The 24999-nt window shown below is 37.6% G+C and overlaps 1 protein-coding gene across 1 annotated transcript; it reads left to right on the top strand.

The window, feature by feature from the left end:
* The first annotated feature begins 1278 nt into the window (after nucleotides 1-1278).
* Nucleotides 1279-3272, top strand: LOC147622734 (uncharacterized). Its single transcript, XM_086822688.1, has one exon. The coding sequence runs from the start codon at nucleotides 1935-1937 to the stop codon at nucleotides 3066-3068; it is 1134 nt and encodes a 377-aa protein (XP_086678814.1). The 5' UTR covers nucleotides 1279-1934; the 3' UTR covers nucleotides 3069-3272.
* The last annotated feature ends 21727 nt before the right edge of the window (nucleotides 3273-24999 follow it).

Below are 24999 nucleotides of genomic sequence, written 5' to 3'. Positions count from 1 at the left end.
ACCAGTCCAAGCAATCATCATTCGAGGCATTCAAGGGGAGACCGCAAGCTACTAATAAGCAAGTGGCCAAGTTCATATACGCCATGGAGTCTTTGAATGGACTGTTTGAACCTTGAATTTCTGATCCCACATTATTGACACTTTCCAAACCCTTTTTTTTCCCCTTGTCCAATAGCACCTTTGGGTTGACATCAACCTTTGGACCTTGGCATAATTTTTGCCTTGATCACCATCATCAAAACCTTTTGTTCTCATCTCCCATTCCTGTCCCCCTTTGCCCTCATTTTCCACCATAACCATCCACCATCCTCCTCCCCCATACACACTGCACTCTCTTAGATTCTAGCCTTTTCACTATATCAGTACAAGCTAAAGCCCTTTCCTCACCTTAAAAGTCTCACATTTGAACTGAATTTTCTGAAGTTGGAACTTGGAAGTTCTACAAATTGTAATGGAAATTGAAAACTCTGCTAGTTGGCTCTAGCATGACTTTTGGTGGATTGATCCTCATCTCATTGTTGCTTTAAGTCATCAAAGTGATTGGGACCTAATTTGTTTTTTTTTCCTCTTAAGTGTAGCTAGCTAATTTTTGGTTTAAGCTCCAAAATGTAGGTCTACACCACCATACTGGACTAGGCCCACCACAGTTTCACTTATGATTTACCTTTATGAGGACTAGTTGGGAAGCCATGCTTCGCACGTCTTTTGAGGCTTCCAAAATCAAATTCTACCCAAACCTCTTCCTCTCCTTCCCGAACCTCCAAATTCTTGCCATGTGGCAGCTTTGTGAAACTCTTCCTTAAGATAATATAGAGAAGAGATGGCTGATATATCAGTCAACAATCACCTAAAGACTCCATTAAAAACAAGTTTACATGCCTCATGTATTAGGTTAGTAGCAACAATAACATTGATTAAGCCTCTCTAATGAAAAGGATGTATAGTTTCTCACATTACCCACCATTTTAGGTGTACAAGTTTCAAGGTAATTGGCTTAGCTACCAAGCCTTAGTCCTTACACAAGTGTCAATTAGTTTGATTTTTGTAATCCTAGTACCTACCAAACCTAAGTACTTGTTATGCACTCAATGAAAATCTGGCAATGGTCACCTAACCACCACCCCCCAAAAACCCAACATATAGGTATCGATCAGTTTGAATGTTAATCTAACTCTACTAGGCCATATTGAAAACTGTCATCATGCATTTTCCCACTATTATTACTAATTGATCTCTATTCAGGACTCTTGGGTTTGAATTGATTTAATTATATGCACAGGGTAACTACCTACCTATATGGGACTTGAAATGCAAGGGAGATGTTTGTGGTGGATTACATGTGTTACAGCAGTAGCTGGTCAAAGTGTTGGTGGTGGTTTCTGCGAAGCCTCATGTGCCTTTCTTCCTCTCACATCCACCTACCCAACCCCCTCCCATTCCTCCCCTTAGACCACACTACACTTCACTTCACTTCAAAGCTCTCACCTCACAGTTACCTATGCAGCATGCAGCACGCAGCATGATTTTTACCCACCCATATCCCTCCATCACTCACACGAGCTACATGTCGCCTTCTCGGTATCGAACTTTGCTTATATTTAGTTGTCCCGTCTCTCTTCGCTTGCTCTGTCGTAGCAAGCAAGCATGGTACCAATACCCCAGAGAAACCTAGTATCTCTTCTCTCCTCGAAAGAGTAGGTATATAGTTTTGTCTTTGGCTGCCAATGGTGGCTGGTCTTTTTCACTAGGAGTGCAGTCGATCTAATTGCTGACCTCCGCGTGTGTGTGTGTGTGTGTGTGTGTGTGTGTGTGTGTGTGTGTGAGAGAGAGAGAGAGAGAGAGAGAGACTGTTGTGTGTGTGTGCCTGTGAGAGAGAGAGAGAGGGAGCGTGGATCTCCATTGTTTTACTGTCTAGACAAAAACTCAAATCAGAGATGGTTGCCATTCTTGTCAACGACGGCGCATGCCCAAATCAAAGAGTTGTGGAGATGCAGACTTCGAATCCTCATACAACATTTACTTCTCCATCGCCACAGCTTCCATCTAGTTCTCACTCCACGGTCGACCAGAAGAGTCCAGTCTCTGTATCAGCCGAAGAAGGCTTTCACCTTCACCTCTCCCTCTCCCTCTCCACTGAAGGCCAGAAATCAGGTAACATGCTCCGCTTCAATCAGCATAATGACATGCAGATTATCACTAATCCAAGGGATGGGGAACCTCTAATGCCCTCAATTAGCAAGAGGGAATCGCATGAGTGGGAATCTGCCCTAGCCAGCAAAGATAACCCATTAGTGTATGATGATCATCAGCATGACACCTGCTTAAATGTGAGAGAGCAAGGCCATCATGTTGAGATAACTGCTACAATTAAGAACGTTAATGATGTTGTTAACAATGAGCCAGCCAGGGTCTTCTCCTGCTTCTTCTGTTCTAGAAAGTTCTACAGCTCTCAAGCGCTTGGAGGCCATCAGAATGCGCATAAAAGAGAGCGTTCAGCAGCAAGAAAGGCTCCACTCCTACCACCTACTAATCCCCTTTTTAATCATTTGCAAAGGTACCCTCATAGTAATCTTAAACTTAATAATGATAATAACAATATCCTTCATAGCTCTCCGGCTAGCTTGTCTTATGTTAACACCGAGACCACCAGCTGCATAAGGTCCCTAGGTATCAAAGCCCACTCTCTCATCCACAAACCGAGTGCATTCAAAATGGATAATCTCCACAGAGGACCACAATTAGGTTACCGTAATCCAACTATTAATAGTTATATTAAACCAATGATTGGAGTGGGTAAATTTGAAGGGCCGGTGGGCAAAGTAATGCCAAGATCAATCCTAATTACAGATGATGAAGATGAAGGCAGGTATACATGGAGAAGTGAGAGTTCAGCAAATTGGTGTCGGTTTTCAAATTCGAGGGCAGAGTCACACGATGATAATGAGCATGCAAACATTAACCAAGCAGCTGCTGCTGCTGCTGCTGCAAGGGCAACAATTAACAGTAAATCGTCGCATTTTCTCAATGAAGATGTGCCCACTTCCTTGGATTTATCACTTCGGTTGTAGCTTGTAATCAGTAACCGCGCCTGTGCCGAGATGAGAAGGTGTTTGGGGAGCTTTCCAATCCGACTAGAATCGTTTCGCCTGTGCAGGTACGACAACATTTTGTATCAATCCATGCGCCTGCAGTCTGCTGTTCAAAGGCTGGCTATATGTAAATATAAGAAAACTCCTATTTTCGCTCTCTCCCCCTCTCTCTGAATGCTCGCCCTCTCTCTAACGATGTTTTTCAGAATTTGCGACGCTGTCATGCTTCTGTCTCAGCCGAGGCTCAGGAAAGAATGTGGGGTGTGTGGGCACTTGTGTCTGTCTGTGTGTGTGGGTGTGTGTGTGTGTGTGTGTGTGTGTGTGAGAGAGAGAGAGAGAGAGAGAGAGCGCGCAGTTGTGTGTGTGCGTGGGGGGGTTAGAGTGAGCGAGCGCGCACTTGTGTGTGTGTGTGTGTGGAGGCTCAACGTCATAGCCACAAGTCTGTATGTAATCCCAACCGACCATCCCAGACCGTCATCCATTTGTAGAGAGGCTTACCAACACAAATAGGGGTCCAACATTTATTTAAAAGCTTGGGCAAAGAATAAGGATCAACCATTTTCCTTTCGGTCAAGCAAGCAAATCTATGTGATGATTCTTATCCTGATTTTCTTATCTTGATACCTAGCGAAACTATGTGATGTTGGGGTTGTTTGTCCATGAAGGGTTTTTCCTCAACCATGAAAGTCTTTTTGGATGGCGCATTTGGTATTTCCATGGGCTTACTTTAGCTTCAATTGACACATTCTTACTTGTTTTTTTTTTTTTTGAATTGGCTCGAATTAGAAAGTACAACAAAACACACACACACCCATCTGTGCCATTGCTTGCATAGTGAGGGCTTGAATCCATGACCTTGGGACTCACAGACAACACCTTTATCCATTGCACTAACTCGTTGTTGGCAACATGTTCTTACTTGTGGCTCCCCTCCATGACATAACTAAAAGGCACTTACGAGAGAGAGAGAGAGAGAGAGAGAGAGAGAGAGAGAGAGATTATTATGTTTAGACACGGAGTTGCAACTAACATCCAAAATCCAAGACCATCACTTATTTATAAACATAGAGAAGCTTAAGAGCATTAACAAAACAAAAAGGTGCTTGACATCTATTTAAACTTGGACAAAGAACAAGGATCTACCATTTAGCTTTTGGTCAAGCAAGCATAGCTATGTTATATTTCTTATTCAGATGTTTAACAATTATGTAATGTTGGGATTATTTGACCACTAAGGGTATTCTCTTTGCAACGAAGATCTTTTTGGTGCATTTAGAATTTTCGTGGCCTTTTAAATTAGCTTCAATTAACACATTGTTACTTGTATCCCCTCACAATATAGCTAAAAGATTTCTTATAGCTCACAATGTACATTAGGGGTCTTGTCTCCTTGAACTACTATGTTTTTTAGAATTTGTAACATTGCAAAAACTTTGTCTCAGTTGGAGTTCATGAGAAAATGTGTTCGAGCATGTATGCAACATGGGCATGTGTGGACTTGTGTGAGAAAGAAAGGAGTAGCTTTAATGTCATAGCCAAGCTTGCAAACCATATTGATCGATATGCTAGCACCAAAGTGCGAGGACGAGACATGGGATCTCTTGATTGGGAGCCCAATGCATAAACTGCTAGGTCAGTATGAGAGAGAGAGAGAGAGCGAGGGAGCGAGGGAGATTGTAATTACGACTAACATATAAAATGTTTTTTTAATTGTAACCACTAGAAGCTTATGAATGTTAAGGGAACAAAAAGGAGCTTAATATCTATTTAAGCTCTAGGAAAGAACAAGTATCAACCATTTTGCTTTCTATCGAGCAACAAAATTATGTGATGTTTCTTATTCGAATGCCCATCAACTGTGATGTTGGGGTTATTTGTCCATAAAGGGTTTAGAGGTAACCTACATCAGCATACCAAAACAACTATCCCTTGTTCAGGGTAAAGAGGGAATGATAAAGTATTACAAAAAGAAACACAAAATATATACAATATTCAAATTTTGGGAGACTTCTTGGGCAGAGAACCTAAAAAGGAAAAATAAAAAATGCGAGAGAGAAACACCAGATTGGGTCCCAACTACACCCTCCCCCAAGCGTGTGCCAAAAGCATCCCCTCTTGAGTATTTATAGATTTTTATTACTTTTAAAATAGGTTACATGGCTATTTAAGCCCTTGCTTTTTCTATGAGTTTTTCTTTTACAAAAATTGGATAATAAAATATCTGAAAAATCTCACTCCTGGGATAGTCCTCTGGGTTGAGAATACAACCGTCCTCGTTTGTAAATATCAGTGCACATGGGTGATTAAACACATTAATCGTTGCCATGTGTAAGAAATCATCACATATGCATTCCTATTTGACCAAAGAGGTTATGACTAACATACCCTCTTATCAGTGTCGCACATAGCTAATTAACACACTGTCAATTAATCCTGATGAAATTCTACTAGTGCACACAACTGGGTAATACATAGTTAACCTTGGTTTAAACTAAAATATGTCAGCACACATAGTCGATTAACATGCAATTAATCCCAACAAAATTATACTAGTGCACACAGTTGGTTAACGCATAGTTAACCTTGGTCAAAATATGGCATGGTTTGCGAAGTAAACTCAGAGGTCCGAACATGGCTCAGAGGTTGATCAAGCATCGCTCAAAGGTTCTCATGGACATGGAATACCTTGGAGTTTAATGGTAACATCCAAATCCAATGATATAAATCTAAAATTCACTTTGTTTCTATAGAATAAATTGCAACACTAAGATCAAAATGTTAATAAGTTAGTTTAAATCCATCATGAATAGTTAACACATAGTTAACCTTGGTTTAAGAAAAAATATGGCATGGTTTGCGAAGTAAACTCAGAGGTCCAAACATGTCTCAAAGGCTGATCAAGCATGGCTTAGAGGTTCTCATGGACATGGAATACCTCGGACAGACTCGACAGATTTCAGTGGTAACACCCAAATCCAATGGTATAAATCTAAAATTCATTTTGTTTTCTACAAAATAAATTGTAAGACTAAGATCAAAATAAGTTAGTTCAAATCCATCATGAATTGTGAATTTGGAATGTAAATTTTGTTTTCCCAAGATTTCGATAAAATAAATTAAGACTAGAAAAAACATACATAAATCTATATATTATTTGGTAGCTTAATGTTAAACTAGGTGATGAAAAATAGATTAACATGTGCATTTGAAACTTCTTAGAGGTGCTACAAAAATAAAATTAAATAACAAATTTTAAATAAAACTTGATGACATAAAATAGAATCCAAAAGTAAGGTCATCTTACCTTGATGAATTGTTTACTACAAAATGAAAAAGTTAAGAAAAATAGAGAATTTAAAATAATTCATAAATAACGGAAAATATAATCATTCGGTGAAGATGAGGGCTTATCGTGCATAAATAGAGCCGATAATTATTGAAAGCTCAACATGGATCCATGATAGAAATCATCAGAGTAACTTGCACATCATGCTTACACCACACATAACAACATGCATATCCTCATGCACAAACTCAAGACTATTATCTTCATGATTACGACATAAACTACTTAAGAAATAATTACATAGCCTAGAATAACATTGGGCTTGTGCTAGGTGCATAACCGAAAAATTTACTCAAATCCCAAATCCTTCCAGAGCTAAGGACACATCGAATCTGGTTTGGTCATAACCATATAATGATATTTATTTTTGGGTTTCTTCTTCTTCTCCATTAGGGGAAATTTGGACTCTAAATGGGCCCTTTAAGGATTTGTACCCATTCTCTCTCTACAAAATGGTCTCATGGCAAACTTTTTGCAAATCAACTCAAAAGTGAGCGGAGTTTGGACATTAAGAATCTACTTTTTGAGACCTTTCCAATGATATATAGCATGATGGGCAATTTTGCATATTCAAGAAGTCCACAAATTTGGTGATGACGTGCCATCTCATCACCAAATTTGGGGACTTCTTGAATATGCAAAATTGCCCATCATGCTATATATTTTTGGAAAGGTCTTGAAGAGTAGATTCCAAATGTCCAAACTCCGCTCACTTCTGAGTTGATTTACAAAAATTTTACCACGAGGCCATTTTATAGAGCAACAATGTGTACAAATCCTTAAAGGGCCCATTTTGGGTCCAAATTTTCCCTAAAGTTTTTTTTTCAAAACAAAAAAAAATCCTTTTTTTCTCTCTTATTTTTCTTCTTCTTTCTCTTCTTATTCTTATTCTTCTTCTTTTTCTTTTCTTCTTCTTTTTATTCTCCTCCTTCTTTCTCCTCTTCTTCTCCTTCTCTCTTTTCTTCATCTTCTTCTCTCTCTTCTTTCTCTTCTTCTTCTTTTACTTATTATTCTTTTATTTTTCTTCTTTTCCTTCTCTCTCCTTCTCTTCTTCTTCTCTTTCTTCTCTCTCCTCCTCCTCCTCTTCTTCCTCTTCTTCTTCTTCTTCTTCTAAGATTCCTCCCTCCAGCTTTTATGATGTAAAGGTGTAAGAACCTCCCCTTCTGTCTCTTGTAATCATCCCCCCCTCAGAAATGGAAAAAGATCTTGTTTTACCATGTTTTGACCTAGAGAGAGAAAATATCTAGAGAGAGGTAATTCAAAATTGAGATATCTTTGGATACAAAAATTCTCCTAATGTCTAAAATGGATTCCCTTGAAACAAAAGTTCAAAAAGAACTTTCCAATGTGCATTAGGGATTAATTGAATATGTGAATCAGAGACCACAGCCTAAGGGTTCACATTTTTCAAAATTTTTGGATTAAGGTCCAAATAAGGTTCCAATGGACCAATAGGATTAATCCAAGTGTTGGGATGAGATAAATACAATGAATAAAAGAAAATAGCTAAAAAATGAGTAAATGCTCACATAAGATGAAGAGTTGACTGAGTACAAGGTTTATTAGTTAAAAACTAAGGTATATTAGTAAAAAAATGAGATATCTAGGTGAAATGATGCATTTTTTGACACCTCAGTAAGGTGGGAAACCCACTTGAGTTAGGCGTCTTCTTCATCATCATTGCTTAGGTTTTTTAATTCAAACAAAATGTGATATTTTTATCTATCCCTGGAGTAAACTGGATCAAAAGGGAGCCAAACTGATCCAAATCTTATCCAAATTGGGTCAAACTGAAGCTGGAAGGCACCAGAACCCAGTTGGACTTCGTTAGTGGCCTCCCTCACATATAAATAGACCTGGATTCCTTTGTATTTTCATATTGGGACATTACCATGCCAATATTTTCTCTAAATTAGCTTATTTCTATTATCTCTCTAATTTTCCTCTTCTCTTGAGAGTTTTGGAGCTTCTCTCTCCTCCAACCTTTCTTGGAGATTTATCTCTCTCTCTCTCTCTCTCTCTCTCTCTCTCTCTCTCTCTCTTGGTGGCCAAGGAATTGCTTGGGGGCTTCACTTCTAGCCAAAGAATCAAGCCAAATTTAAAGGTAATCCTATTTTAATGGTTTTTTTCAATTATCTCAATGATTTTCTTCTTCTCAATCCCTCTCAAGCTTGAGAAGCTTTCAAAGAAATTGTTTTTTCTTCAATTCAAGCTTTCCAAAGATTCATAATGTCTAATTAGATTTATGTTACTTTATGCTTAATTATAATATTTTCTTTAAGAAAATCTCTCTCTTGAAAAGATTAATCATCTTTATGGCTAGATCCTTGTAAAAGGATGATTTTCAATGATAATCTCTTATTTCAATCTAAACTCTAGGCTTGATGAGCTAGAGAATGAGAATTGATATTTTCATGATTTTAATTTAGTAAAAATGATGGTTAAGTCTTTTTAGCTTGGTTATGAGTAGGAAAAATCACATTAACTCATTCTAAATTGAAATAGGATTATACTAACAATTTTAGAAATGTGGAATGGTTATTTTAGTTTAATTAAGAGAAATAATCATAATTATGCTTATAATTATGGCTATAACTATGCTAAGTATGCATAATTTAATTTTAAGTCTAAAAGAGGAGTTTCTATCATATTTTCATTACAAGTTTTTAATTCAAATAGAAAATTGAATATTATCAGTAATTGTAGCGAAGCTATGGTAAAATTTTCTAGAAAAAAGATAAATCTTAAATTTATGCATATTTTGAATAAAGCAAAAAGAGGATTTCCTATCATATTCTAGGTTTAGATATTTTATGCAAAAAGAATGATTTTTATCATATTCATGGAAATTACTTTTTTAGTATTTATGCATAAATATTTAATTAAGAGAAAAGAGAAAATTTTGATAAATTTATTTTTATGCATAAGAATTTAGATGTAAAAAGAGAAATTTCCATGATATTCGAGATCCAAACAATTAAATGTTAAAAGAGGAATTTTTGGTATAATTCAAAATATGAGTATTTATCAAAAGTAGAATTCTGAGTATTATCATTTTCTTAAGAAATATGGGTAGAATTGATTTTGTAAATCCCATGAATCTTTTATTCAAAAAGAAGAATATTGAATATATCTTATTTTGAGAAATTTGAGGAGAAATTTGAGGAAGAATGTGAAAATATGCATCGAGAAAACTTGGATAATTCTTAATTAGAAAAGGAAATCTAAAATCTTGAGAGGATCAGGGATCCAATAAGTAAATAAAAATTTAGATTTAGTCTTCATAATGAAGCTTAAGGAATAAAAACACAATACGTAAATGCTCTTTTTGAGTTTTACTACAAAATTTTGAAAAGGTTCATTTTTCCTTTCTAAACCTTCAACAACACTTTGATACTTAGATTTAATGGGATCGAGAAAAAGTTGCCTTTAACTAAGCCAAGCAATTGGAAGAAACTTAGAAAAGTTCTATCAGTATCAAAAGTAGAGTAACTGTACTAAATGGATGTGATGTGGATCTAAATAGATGTAAATGGATGTGGATAGATATAAATGGATGTGGTAAGATGAGATGTGGATGGATGTGAATGGATGTGATGTGATGTAAATGGAGGTGATAAGATTTGATGTGGATGGATGTGATGAGATGTGGATGGATGTGATGTGATGCGGATGGATGTGAATGGATGTGATGTGATGTGGATGGATGTGATAAGATGTGGATGGATGTGAATGGATGTGATGAGATGTGGATGGATGTGATGTGATGTGATGTGAATGGATGTGATGTGATGTGGATGGATGTAAATGGATGTGAATGGATGTGATGTGATGTGGATGAATGTGAATGGACATGATGTGATGTGAATGGATTTGAATAGATGTGATGTGAGGTGAATGGATGTGAATAGATGTAATGTGAGATGAATGGATGTGCTATGATGTGAGTGGATGTAAATGGATGAGAATGGATATAGGACGATGGGAATGGATATGAATGGATGTGGAATGTGAGATGAATGGATGTGCTATGATGTGAGTGGATGTAAATGGATGAGAATGGATATAGGACGATGGGAATGGATATGAATGGATGTGGAATGTGCGATGTGAATTAATGTAGAAGAATGCAGAATAATGAGAAATGACATGGAATGATGTGGACAGAATGGAGTTGTTGGAAATTGTAATTGTATATGAAACCTATTTTTAAAAGACTGTTTTATGTCAAGAATGCTCTGGAAATCATTTTGACTATCTTGTATATTAAGGTCGTGAGAACCTAAGTGATAAGGTTGCAACCAGCTGCTGCTGATGGAGAGTCAATGAAGGACGTCTCACGTGGCGAGGTCGGCCAAGGTCTTGACTAGCCTCGGTTCGATTAAAAAGCTGAGCTTCCATGGTACGGTGGGTGAGGGACCAAGGAAGCGGGCTATGAGAGAAGCGCTAGGTGACCTCCTGCGAAAAGGAGTCTAGAGGGTGATGACCATACGATGCTCTAGATACCCAGTGTGTGCCGGGGAAGAAAAATGAGTTGGAGTTGTTTTCTGATCACGGGCATGGATCTGGTTGATTGACCTTGTTAGTCTTCAAAGGATGAGTTCATGACCCTTTTATATGGATCTTGTTGATTGATCTAGCTGATCTTCAATGGAGAGCCCATCTGGATTTTTATATGATTATATTCCCGGGTAGTATGAGTTAGGAACTATTGAAAAGGCCCCTGAGTGAGCAGGTGGTGAGCATTCTGGTTGACAATGATGCCATAGGTACACCGATGAAGGAATGATTAGAAATTGGAATTCAAGCTAGATATTTTGGAGGATTAAAATCAGTGATACTATGGTTTTATTAAAAGATTGTTTTAGAGACAGCTGAATTTGTGAAAAAGGCAATTTCATATTGGGTGTGTAAGTGGTGTGACTATCTTGAATTTTTCCTGAAGCACTAGCTACTAGGGGGCATGGGAACTCTTTTCCCTAGTACCCGGGGCAAAACATAACCAAATTTCTAAATGGATCCTATCAATATAGTGGTTGGGCGGTTGGCTAACCCATGGTTGGGATGGGATTAGGGTGGACTGATAGATTCCTAAAATAAGACTCAATTTTGTTAAGTTAAGATAGTTGAAGTAAATCACGGATAATCCTTGTTCTATGGAAAAAAATAAACGACTGTGCCTCTTAACAGAGAAAAAAGGGTTGGTCTCTATGATCCAAGTGCAAGTTCCTCCCTTGACCTGGCCATGCGACCTGCGGGTTCGGTTGTAATGAAAAAGGATAATTTAAGGCTCTTGACTACGTTAGAATAAGTTTTCTTGGAGGAATCGCCTATGCCTTCTTGGTGAGGGAAGTTTTTTCGGGTTCGGTTTTGGAAGAACTGAGAGATTAGTCTCTTGTCCAGATATTCATGGGCAAGGCCCTAAGTGGGAGACTCTGTCCTGCGCAAGAAGTGCTACTTCCACTGCTAGCACCCCCGAATTCGTTGCGCGAAGGGGGCAGGGATCTTTCACTTCTTCTTCTTCTTCTTCTTCTTCTCTCTCCTCTCCTTGTACTTCTTCTCCCACGGCTCACCACAAGCTGCCACACAGCTTCTATATTATCATATATAATGTTTTTAAAATCTTGCGCAAGGGGTATAAGGGTGAAAGGAGGGCCTCTTTGTATTTGTCTCTTAAGTTTTGAGATGTCAAGCTCAACATGAGCTGACACTCACGAGGCTCCTGCATGACCATTTGACATTTACATCACTAGCGGGTTTGGTAGTTGGCACTGACATATCTTCGCCAAAGAGATTCTATAGTTGGACTATATACGACTAGTCCACACCTACCCACTCCTCTTAGCATGTTCACATTATGGACCGCTTGTATATACTCTATTATGTGTGTTAGTCACTTTATCTTCTTTGTAGACCTCTTTTGTTGTGTGAAGAAGAAGAAGAATCTTCATCCTCTCACCTTGTGTGTTCTCTTCTAGGGTTTGTGTGAGTGTATGTGTGCTTGCAAGAGCTCAATCTCTCTTCTCCCCTACATCTTTTCATGGTATCAAATCTTGGTTCATGCTAAAGGTTGAGCGGCAAGCAAGAGAAGCACAGAAAGCGGTACAAGGGTAAGAGTTTCATCTACTCTTCCCTCTTTGGTTACTATACCCTTGTCTCGGGAGCTCTTTGGGAGGCACTGGCAAACGAACTTTGATTGAGGAGCTTTCTTTGACGAGAGCAAAGCATTAGAATTTTATGGGCCGAGAATGCATTTCGGGCACGTCTGGACCTCTGTTTTTCAGTTCGTAGGTGTTCACAGGCACTGCGGGTAAGTTTTGATTCTTCTTTAGAACTCTGCTTTTGGAAGTGTAGGAAAGGCGATTGGTTGTGCAAACACTACGTGTACTACAAAGAGGTCTCAAAGTTGCCATTGGGTGTATGTATGCACATTGAGGTCACTGGTTGTGATAGTTTGGGTGCAGTATAGTACCGCTGTAGAGAATACAATAGTTTGTGCAGGTCAGACAAGAGTGCTATTTTTTGGTAAATTTTTGTTACAGACAAGATGTCAAATGATGGAATAATCAAATTGTTGCAGAGAATCTTGACAAGAACAACTTCCATTCTTGGAGGTTTAGATTGACAAATTTCCTGATGGGAAAAGGTTATTGTTGGTACTACATTGAAGGTGAACATGAGGAGGCACCTAAGATACCAGAGATTAATCCAACTACTAGAGATGTAAAAGAATTCAAGGATTAGAATCAAGGAGCAAGGAAATTGGCTTTCTATCAGCATACAAGAAACTATGATTGGGCATATACAGGATGCCAAATCACCTAAGGAGGCATGTGATACCTTGGTGAAGTTGTATGAAACTAACACCAAGGCACGATTTAGTTAAAGAATGAGCTTTATACTGTGGGGAAGAAAAATATGTATATGAATGATTATGCCTTGAAGATCAAGGGCATTGTGGAATCCCTTGCATTAATTGGTGTTTCTGTTGATGATGATGATGAGGTGGAAGTGTGTCTACGTGGTCTCAGGCCACAATACAAGGCGTTCAAGATGTCTATTCAAACTCGGGAGAACATTCCTAACTTCACAGATTTGGTGTCAATGCTGATTATTGAAGAGAAGAATTCGGGTGAAGATCAATAGTCACAAAATAAAAACAGTTCAGAGTAGCAGGCCTTTTACACAAGTTCAGAGTAGCAGGCCTTCTACACAAGTTCAGGTAGCAGGCCTTCTACACAAGTTCAGGTAGAGGAAGAGGTAGAGGTCATGGAGGTGGCCAAGGTGGTGGCCGAACATGTAATCAAAATTGTGGTTAGTAGAGCAACAATAGTCCCAAGATTCACAACAACAACACATAGGTGGAAGAGGCCAATTTAGAGGCAGGGGGAGCCAACGAGGTTGTGGTAATTGTCAAAAGCAGCATAATGACACATGAGGCTATTTTTATCGCGGTAAGCCTGGACATGTGCGCAGGTAGATTGCTATAAGAAAAAGAGTGACGACATGCGAAATGGAAAAGTGCAGCAAAACAACTATGCGTCCTCTAGCAGAAATAATGAGGATAATGAGAGGTTGTTTGTTATGCAACATGTGGTTAATGCTATGTTTGGAAATGATGTAGCAGCATGTAAGGATGATGTGTGCTATGTTGATCCAGGTGCTTCGAACCACATGACAAGTCATGGGGAGTGGTTCAAGGAAATGAAGAGTCTTAAAAGACCAGTTTTTGTTGAAATAAGGGATGACACTGCTCACCCGATTGCCCATGTTAGAGATGTGCCATTGTCTATGCAAGATGGTAAGGTGAAGTACCTTGTAGATGTAGTTCATGTTCCAAACATTATAACGAATCTGGTTTCAGTTGGCCAGATGATTGAGCAGGGTTTGTAGGTCTGGTTTAACCCTGATGGTGGCTATTATGTAGAAGACTTTAAAGAAGATAAGTGCAGGTTGGTTTGCAAAAGGCAACAGAGTGGGCATAATGTTTACATTGAATGTAAATATGCCTAAAGTGAGTGCTGCAATGTTTGCAAATGGTTTAGGAGTTGTCGCAGATATAAACATTTGGCATAAGAGAATTGGGCATGTAAATGTGCAAATAATGAAGTCTATGCAGATTAAATAAATTGTGATAGGGATGCCTAAGTTTAAGGTTGAAGGAATGTAGAAAGTATGTGAAGCATGTCAATTTGGAAAGCAAACAAAGCATGTATTTCCACATGATAGAAATGTGAGCAGGAATGTACTAGATATTATGCATTCAGATGTATGGGGTTCTGCAAAGACTATGTCTATGGGTGACTGCAGGTACTACGTAACATTGATGACCACATGAGGAAAGTATGGGTGTATTTCATGAAGAAGAAGAGTGAAGTGTTCACTCATTTTTTAAATTTCAGAGTGATGGCTGAAAAACAGATAGGAAAACATGTGAAGTGCCTAAGGTCAGATGGAGGGGGAGAATACTTCTCCAATGAGTTCTCTGAATTCTTGCAAAAGAATGGCATTCAGAGACGATTTACATGTAGATACACTCTGTAGTAAAATGGAGTTTCTGAGCGAAAAAACAGGCACATTGAAGAGATAGCACATGCATTGATGGTAGAGAAGAATATGCCGTATAGCTATTGGGCTGAGGCTGTGTCTACAACAGTTTATATCATGAACAAGACTCCTACTGTAGCCATACACGATGTAATGTCAAAGGAGAAGTTTACTGGCAAAAAACCTGATTTGTCTCACTTGAAAGTTTTTAGATGTATAGCATATGTGCATGTGCCAGATGAGTTACATACTAAGCTAGATCCAAAGGAGTAACAACCCTGCTTGCCTAGTCCAGCTTTCATTCTTAGAAGTGTTAATGTACTATGAGCAGTGTGAGTGAGAAGTTTCTGATGGCATCATGTCAAAGTAGAGGATTTATAGAAAATCTTTAGCATGCCACACTAGAAAAATTATATCATAAGTTTTTTGATGATGGAAAGGTAAGCACCAAATAGCTCGTAGTAGCTGTAGTTGTGCCTTAGAGTTAGGCTAATGGTGAAAATCAAAGGCCAATTACTGCACTTCATGTTTATATAAATGGGCCACCTCTAAGAGCTCTTCACCTCATTGAATCCTTTAAGGTAGCTAGTCAATGTGTGGAAGATCCTGAACAGGTGGCTTCCCTGAGAAGGAATGGACATGCGCTTTAGATAATCAGAAGAGAATGGGCATGCAAAGTTGAGTGTTGTGTGGAACATGCATTCAATTTTTAGGGGAAGAGGAATAGAAGTTCGCTTATGGATTAGCACAGATGTCTGAAATTTGGCCCGGAATTGAATGGGCATGGCAAGTTAACCATGGGTGTTCACTTCCAAAAGAGTAGGAACAGACGTTCGCTCAAGAGGACAAAAGGGAATGGGTGTTCTCTTGCAAGATCAAGGATCAAAGGAGTGATGTAGGCGTGGTAGTTGCAAATGTTCACTGGAACATGCATTCGCTTTTTAGGGGAGAAGGAACGAACGTGGCAAGTTTAGGAGCAGACGTGGCATAGTTAGACTCGAAATTTTCAAAATTGATTGGAGCTTAATGGCTAGGTCTGATAGCCTCCTTGGATATTCTCTGTCAGTACAATATCCCTCTAGATTGAATGCACTTTATGCCCAATTAAATGCATTTAATCTATTTTCAATGTCTCTGCCAGTTTTAGGTAGTAGATCTTACCATATTTGGGTTGTTGTAGAGGGAAGGAATGGATGTGGCAGATTTGCCATGGTGGTGGCTTGATAAGAAAACGGACATGCACTTCTTAGAGCTTCCTGAATATTGTTTCTCCTAGGATTTTCTTCCTTCTCCTGTGCTGATTCAGGTATCTTCCCAAAGAGTTTTTGTGTTTTTGTTTTAACAAGGAGCTAGAACTAGTCTCTAGCTACTTATTGATGCCTATAATGCATGATTTAAGCCAACAAATTGAAATTAATTAGATGATTAAGCTAAAGTGAAAACTTGAGGACAAAACACAGAAAATTAAAAATTTCTTGAATGTTAAGGGCAAGGTAAGGGCACTCACTTGCTTTCCCCACTCTCGGGGAAGACTCGAATGTGCTAATGCTGGATTAACAACCAAAGCTCGGGGTAATCATCATCAAAACACAAAACAAAACAAGGTTAATCAACCTACTAATGGATTTGCACTCCAACCGAGCTAAATCAAAGACTCTAGCTAATGAATCAAGTGAAGGACCCTAAGCTAAATGCCCTCCCCTACAGCAGTGCCAAAGATGTTAAGGATTAACATACTACCTTGCACACACAAGAGCAAGAAGAACATACAGGTGCATGCAAGAGTCAAATCCAGTGAATAGCACTTAGCCAACCCTATGAGGGTTAACTCTTCGATGTGAAGCCACTAGGGACTCACTCCACACTCTCCTTGTGTCACCCCAAGAGATATCAAATGCTAGGTAGAGAGCAAGAGGGAAGGAGTTATGGAGAGCTCAACCTCTACCTCATGTCAATCGTATGCAAATTGGACACGTTAGATAGCAATGAGAAGGCAAAAGAGAAGAGAAGAGAGAGCACTACCATTCCTACTCACATACACCAACAATCAAAGAAAGCAAGCAAGCAACCATAAGCTCAAATGAGTGAGAGAGAGAGAGAGAGAGAGAGAGAGAGAGAGAGAGAGAGAAGGCAAAACTCAGTTGTTGAGAAATGGGATTGTCCCTTTTCATATTTCATAAAATGTCTTATATACATGAGCTCATATTTACAATGTCGGCCGCCCAATTACAAGTGGGGGCCTAAAACTAGGTCTTCCTAGTTTTACAAGCTCTATGTACACATGTCATAAGCTCAGTCATCCCATGTCTCATTTACAATTAACACATTGCATGGTTATAAAATATGAGTTACAAAAGGGCATAGTAGCCGCGTGAAGGTCATGTTAACCAGAGTGGTTAACAAGAATGCACTGGGGAAGATACACAGATGGGATTGCATGGCAATGTAAGCTATAAATATATGAGTACTCCAAATTATGGGTTTTGCATATTATGTGGAATTTAGCAAAATGGTTTTTTTACAGGTAGATGTCAATGTGGATAGGAGTTTTAGGATAACCTCTTGAAGCACCATGTAAAAGAAGGGCAAGTGATTGTAGAGATTTATGTAGGATGTGGAGATTATACTATGGTAGCCCGCAAATTCTGCATGAACATAGTTTGTATTAATCCTGAAGAGGAGGTTGTGAAGGGTGCCTTGAAGAAGATCATTCTAATTCAATGAACATGTTTGTTTATAAATATTCAAGTGCTTGGGTTTAACATTTTTTTATGATTATGTCATGATCCTATTTTACATATGAATAGAGAAAGAGGGAGAGAGAGAGAGATACGTGTTGGGGTTTAAAATAAAATAAGAATGAGAGCTTCAACAATGTTTGTGCTCAACATATCAAAAAACTAATATATTATTAACATTGTGTGTATTGTGTAGATGAATAAGGTAGTGTTAAGCTTGTAGACTCAAAGAATCTAAAGGAGTTAAATGAAGTTATGTGTACTATGTTAATAGATGAATGATAAGTTTGTGGCCTCAAATGATTATAAAAGAGAGAGAGAGAGAGAGAGAGAGAGAGAGAGAGAGAGAGAGAGAGAACATGAAGAGTAAGAGAGATGCAAGAGGTGTTGGGGTTTAAAATAAAATAAGAATGAGAGTTTCAACAATAGCCTGCCATAAAATTTACACTTCCCATTTGCTTTGTTTAAGGTAAACAATGAGTCATAAAAAACGACATCAAAATCATGCAAACGACAGCAAAATCATGCAAACGACAAATCAACTCCATTTTTGGGGAAAAAACCCAAGAATGTATCTTTTTTCAAAATTATGGACACAAAATACACACTTTTATGTCAAACATTTTTAAAAAACCACTCCTTTTATGAAAAAAGAATGCATAAAACATTACTTATATTTTGCTCTAGAACCCAAAAACGTCCAATATTATCAATTGGAAAAATACTTTTCTTCAATTTGGAAAACATGACAAATTACAAAGGAGAAGAAACTCTTCCATCCAACTAGGAGAGTCCTTGGACCTTTTGCTTTAAAATATTAAATGTTTTCTAGCTCAAGTGTCTAGATTTTTTAAACTCAAATCCATACACAATAATTTCTACATCTTGCAAATTAAGCATGTCCACACGTCGACAAATTCCACTTTTCTTTCCTTTTTTGCGTTGTTTAAGCATCTCTAGATCATACTTTCCCTTGAGCGCATCGGTTGAAAGAGTTCTATACTAGTGTACTTCCACCTAAGTAACAACATTGCCCTCATGGATAAGTTTTGTGAATTTGGCCAACCAAAATGGATATGACAAGTGCGATGATTCTCATTAGAACTCTTAGCCATGGTTTGTACAAATTGGACATGTATGCCAAGTGTGATGATGCTTGTCTAGCAGACACTTTCAATGAAATGAAAGATGCCTAGTTGTGGCATACTAGGTTTGGCCATACATCCATTTGGTGGTTAAATGCTTTTACAACGAAGACATGGGATGTCAGAGGATCTTCCTCAACTTAATCCACCACCCGGATATATTTGAGAAGGATTATCCTTGGCAAACTCTCCCTAGAATCCCAAAGAATGTAATGGATAGAAGAGCTGACCACAAATTATAGCTCATACACAATGATATGTATGGTCTAATATGAACTTTATCTTTGGGACTAAATCTTTGAAAACCATCACTCCTTATGAAACTTGGTTTAACAGAAAACCTAAAGTTGAACTAGATATCAGCAACAATCAATGAGTCTAGGCTTATGCCTAAATGGGTTACAAGGACCCTGTAGGATAGCAAATTATTTGCTGCTTTGCAAAGTAAAACCAAATCCGGTACTAAAACCATCTCTTCATCAGATCTTGTTGAGTTTTCATTTCTTTCTTCTCTATATGATATAGATGAACCTAAGTCTTTTGAAGAGGCTCAAGAAGATCCAAATTGGGTTAAAACTATGAAGGATAAAATGCAAGACATTTAAAAAAATGGTACTTTTGGGATTTAGTAGATCTACCCCTTGGCAAGAAATCCATTGGTACTAAGTGGCTCTACAAAGTCAAAATAAAGGCAGATGGATCCATTGATAGATTCAAAGCTAAACTTGTTGCAAAAGGTCATGCCCAACACAAAGGCATTGGCTATGATGAAACCTTTTCCCCCACTTCCCGTATGACCACTATATTAGATTTGTTACCACTTCCGTAGCCCACCATGGATGGAAAGTGCACCAATCAAAACAACATTCTTGAATGGTGACTTGTAAGAAGAAGTTTAAGTGAGTCAGTCAACTATATTTCCCAACCTAGTCAAGAATAGAAGTATGTAAGCTTAAGAAATCTTTATATTGTTTGAAACAAGCCCTAAGTCTTGGTTCCAATGATTCACCTATTTGACTAGATAAAGATTTCAAAATAGTCCTATAGAAAGCACTTTTATATGTCAAAAAGGACAAGTAGAATTTGCTTAATTTTCATTCTCTATATTGATGACATGTTGTGGACAAGAACCTTTGAAGGATTTTATTATATCTTGCAAGGCTAACCTCACCTCAAATTTTAAGATGTTAGATATTGGTCTTCTTTTTTAGTACTACTTGGGTATGCAATTTATATAGCAAGATGATGGTATACTTATTAAGCAGTCCTCCAAGTACATCAAGTTACTACTCAAAAGGATTAATATGGAAAGTTGCAAACTAATAGGTATAAATCTCAATCTACAATACCCTTCAAAATCATTCAACATAACCACTAATGATCAAGCTATGTGGATGCCTTATATATTTGTGCAACTCATGGCCAAACACTCAATTTTGTGTGTCACAGCTTTCAACGTTTATGCATTTCCCATGCGCTAAGGTAATTAAATGTATCTTTGTATACTGCTCAAAAGGTTCAATATGGAAAGTTACAAACTAATATCTACACCAATGGAACTTGGTGTAAATCTCAATCTACAGTACCCTTAAAAATTATTCAACATAACCACTGATCATCAAGCTATGTGGATGCCTTATATATTTGTGCAACTCATGACCAGACACTCAATTTTGTGTGTCATAGCTTTCAACGTTTATGCATTTCCCATGCGCTAAGGTAATTAAACATATCTTTATATACTCAAGACCTTGGAGGGTTCTATTTCAAGGGGGTGATTTAGAACTGTAGACCTTCTCTAATTTTGACAAAGTAAGTGATTATGATACACAATAGTCCACACCTAGAAACTCCTTCTTTCTTAATAACTCATGTATCTCCTAGCCAAGAAAGAAGAAACTAGAGATGTGGCAAGCTCATCTTGTGAAGCTAAATACATAGTGGTATATTCACTATGATAGTTCAATGTCTATGATTGAGAAGATTGATGGAGGATCTTTGTGTCTCAATGCATAACCCTACTCTAATTCTCATTTACATTCAAAGTGTTATAGTAGCATCCAAGAATCCTATCTTTCATGCTAGGACCAAGCACATTGAAGTGCACTACCACTATGTCATAGAGAGACTCCATACACGAGAGATCAATTTGATCTATTGTAGTACACATGACAATGTGGTAGATCTTTTCACTAAAGCCTTACCATACGAAACATTTGAGGCCTTCTACAAAGCTTTGGGCCTTATCCCTTTCAGAGACTAATTTGTAATTTTTGTAAACCTCACATTTATACTAAGGGGGCTTTGTTAGATATTTATGGTAGTACTATAGTAAGACCATGTATGCCATGGACACTTTTATCCCATTAGGATTTTCCCATGGACCATGGCAATCCATGTTTAAACGAACACCTTAGGGTTATCTAGTATATAAGAAACCACATCCATTGTTTAAGGTTGCTACTCATTTATACCTTCTCTTTTGTACTTGGAGAGAGATTCATCTCTCTCCCATTTGAGCTAGCCATTCTCTCTCACACTCTACATCCTTGTTGGTGTGTGGACTAGCTCTAAGGGTTCATCACCAATGGTTTGCTAGTTAAGAACTATAATGACCACCAAATATGTTGTGATGTATCCATCATAATCAAGATATCCTATTGGGAATAACAGCCTTTCTCTTGTAACTTCCTTGAGGTCCAATTGGTAGTACCTGGTTGAGTTTATCTATGTATGATGACTAAAGAGTGTGCAAGTGTGACAATAGGGAATTCATGGTTGTGAGCATACATGTCTAAGAGTGGAAGCTTAGTTTGGATGCACAATCTTACAGTTTTATTGAGTAGATAGGCTTAGTTGGCTTTATATGTATGAATGGAGATAGGCTTAGTTGGCTTTATATGTATGAATGGAGTTTTAAAGCTCTTTGTGTTGTTTGGTAAAACTATAGTCTAGTGAGTCAATAGTTCTCACACTATTTCTTCTTATACTTAGCCTCTTGGGGCTTCCTGAAATACTAACGCTTATGGACTCTCTCTCTTTGTGCTCATGAACTATGGAATGTTAATGTGTGTTTCTAGCAAATTTTCTACCATCTCATCTCCTCAATGCAGTTTAGATGCTATCTGGACACTAGAAACATTAGGAAGTTGTGTGAGACTACATCCTAGGGATTTTGAAGACTAGTGTGGTGTTGGCCCCACCAATGTTGTCTAGTCAAACTTGACACTTTAGTAGTTTTGAACAACTCAGTCATCGGTGTCTTCCAGCCATGCTATCTGGCTATGCCCTCAATGCCATAAGGTGGTGACTACAAGGACCACATCACTCTACATGAGCCTTAGGATACAGTTTCACTCAGCTTCTTGGTGTCTGGACTATTATCCAAATAGTATCTCAACTGAGTTGACAAAATGAGAGATGGTGGCAGAGATGCTAGAGAAACACATTAACTATTAGACAAATTGATGTAATTGGGATTATAGATGTAGAGCGTAAGCCTTAGGTCATTTCAAAGGTTATAATCTCACAGTGGTTGTAAACTATGCTAGTAAAGGTGAAAGAATCCATGAGGTGTACTAGCCAAGAGCATTAAAGGCAGCATCCTTTGTTGACTTTGGAAGCTAGAATCTAGGGCATGTGGAGGCTACAATCATGGACATATTCTAGGGAGAGAATCGTGGAGAGAATTTGGGAGAGAATCATGGAACTTTATTAGGACTTAAGCTTGATTAGCATTAACCTAATCATGATTAATCCCTTGTAATCTCATTTGTACTTGCCTATTTAAGAGGCACCCTAATTCAAGAGTGGACAACACTCCTTTCTCTCATTTTACATTATCATTATGCTTAATTGTATGTGTGCACACTAATCACTCTAGATTAATGTTAATCTCTTTCAATCATGCTTAACCATGGCCTTCCTTGATGCATTCAAGCTCCCACAAATTCCAAAAATTGGTATCAGAGCCTAGATCCATACCCATTATGCTTTCATTTATTATCATTAAGCATAATTAAGTTATTTATTATCATTTAATCAAATTTGGCCATTCTAGTCATTTTTCCCTTGGTTTTTTTCTCATTTATCTCACCGCACTTAACTATTTCAAGAAATTCAACTTGGGCCCTCTTCCTAACATCTAGGCGCTCCATCACATGAGAGGATTCAGCCTAATTTGTTGCCAATCGTAGTCAGGAAGCAAATTCTCAATCGGCTAACCAATATTTACAAAAACATCAATTTCTCCATTTACACTTTGAATTGGTCTAATTCCTTTCAGAACATGTTTGAGAAGATAACAATCAATGCACTCATGAATTTTGAGCTCTCTTGGTCAATTCCACTAGCTGCAATAATCATTTCATAAGTCATGTGCTTTCTAGTGAGTTGCTTTGGGGTTTTAGTGATCAATCTTTGATTAATTCACTTAAACTCGTGATAATTGGGCCTAAACACAAGTATACACATTGTTATGCATGCCCATAGAAGCATTTAAGCTCATTACAAATCTAACTTCATCAAATAAAAGCTCCAAAGTGCCCCATTTTGCTGCACTATGAACATTAAATCATCTATAATAATGAGCAATTATTTGTTGAGGGGCTACTCATTTCATACTTGGCAAACTAAGGTCAAGTTCATTCTTATGAGGAAGGGTTTGTGGAACATAGCATGTGGCAAGGAAAAGAAGCCTACCATAAGGGAAGCTAAAGTGATATGGGTATCCAAAGACAAGAAAGCTCTTACCATAATAGCTTTGGGTCTTGGTAATCGGTTCATTCTTCATATTGATGGAATGGATATATCATTTGAATCTTGGGAAGGGTTGGAAATCATCTTTGGAGTGCAAGCCAAGAGCTCCAAGATTAGACTGCTAATCCAATTATTTGAGCTCAACATGATGAAAGAAGACTCTCTTGCTACACATCTTAACCGTATGAAGAGTCTAACAACTCAACTTACAGGTATTAAAATTAACATTGATGAAGATATTTGCATTGCTTTGTTGCTTAAAAGTCTATCACATGAAGACTATGGAAACATAATCACTACACTCACCAACCTACGATCTCCAAAGTTGGTTTGTGACATCATTGCATCCTTGATGAAGAGAAAAGGATACAGTAAAAACATGGATGAAACCATCTATTCTTCCATAATGATGACTACTATACAAATAATATATATCCAAAGGGTCTACATCAACAAAGGGTACCAACAAACAACAGGGAGTCATGAAAAACGACAACGAGTCATGAGTTGTTGTTTGTAAACAAGTTGTCTTGATTTTTTCACTAGTCCTAAATATTGATTAATTTTACACTCTTTTAGAGACATTAAAGATAAATGTTTTTAGAAAGTTTATAAAATAAGCATAGTTTCAAACTTCTTTTAAAAAAAATGTACATATTGCTCATTTGAAGGTAATTTTTTTTTCACTTTTCACGTCAAGTAACAAAATGGAAAAAACAAGGTCAATGAAAAGATCTAATATTCTTTAAAACTACTTATAATTCACGCATGTCTATGTAATGTATAATATATTTTTTACTTAGAATTACAAAAATGTGTTTTTTTTCTACAAGGAATTAACTATCAAAATAGAAGATAGTCACAGTTCATCATGAAATATACACACAGCCATCATCACTCATTTGAAATAGACCATAAACCAACAAGATGATATTTGATTAATGTCACGAGTTTGATCCCAAAAAAGATACTTTAAACTGTACTAAACATGATGATCATGACAACATCTTGTGGACAAGATGATAAGACTCATCAACAATACAAATGTTTTTGAGAAACATCACTAATGGAAAAAAAGGGCAATAAAAGTCTATTATACCATTAGATGTTCTTCTTCTTCTTGATGTGGTTCCCCCTCTTCTTATGTATGATCAAGCTCAAGAGTACTGATTACCCTTTCCTCATCCTAATTATGAACAGCTGGCTCAAAATCAACCAGATCTCTAATCTCCTCAAAATCAACCAGATCTCTAATCTCCTCAAAAATCAACCAGATCTCTAATCTCCTCAAAATCTTGGTCACCAATGGGAGGTTGAGACTCTCCAGAAGCATTTAGAAACCTCCAATCTGACTCCATAGATTTCATCCCCACCTC

The sequence above is a fragment of the Cibotium barometz genome, chromosome 28 (genome assembly GCF_041138505.1).
Source record: "Cibotium barometz isolate CiBa-2024 chromosome 28, ASM4113850v1, whole genome shotgun sequence".
NCBI lineage: Eukaryota > Viridiplantae > Streptophyta > Polypodiopsida > Cyatheales > Cibotiaceae > Cibotium > Cibotium barometz.
Note: the sequence above shows the minus strand (reverse complement) of the source record. Positions and strands in the feature narration are given on the sequence as shown.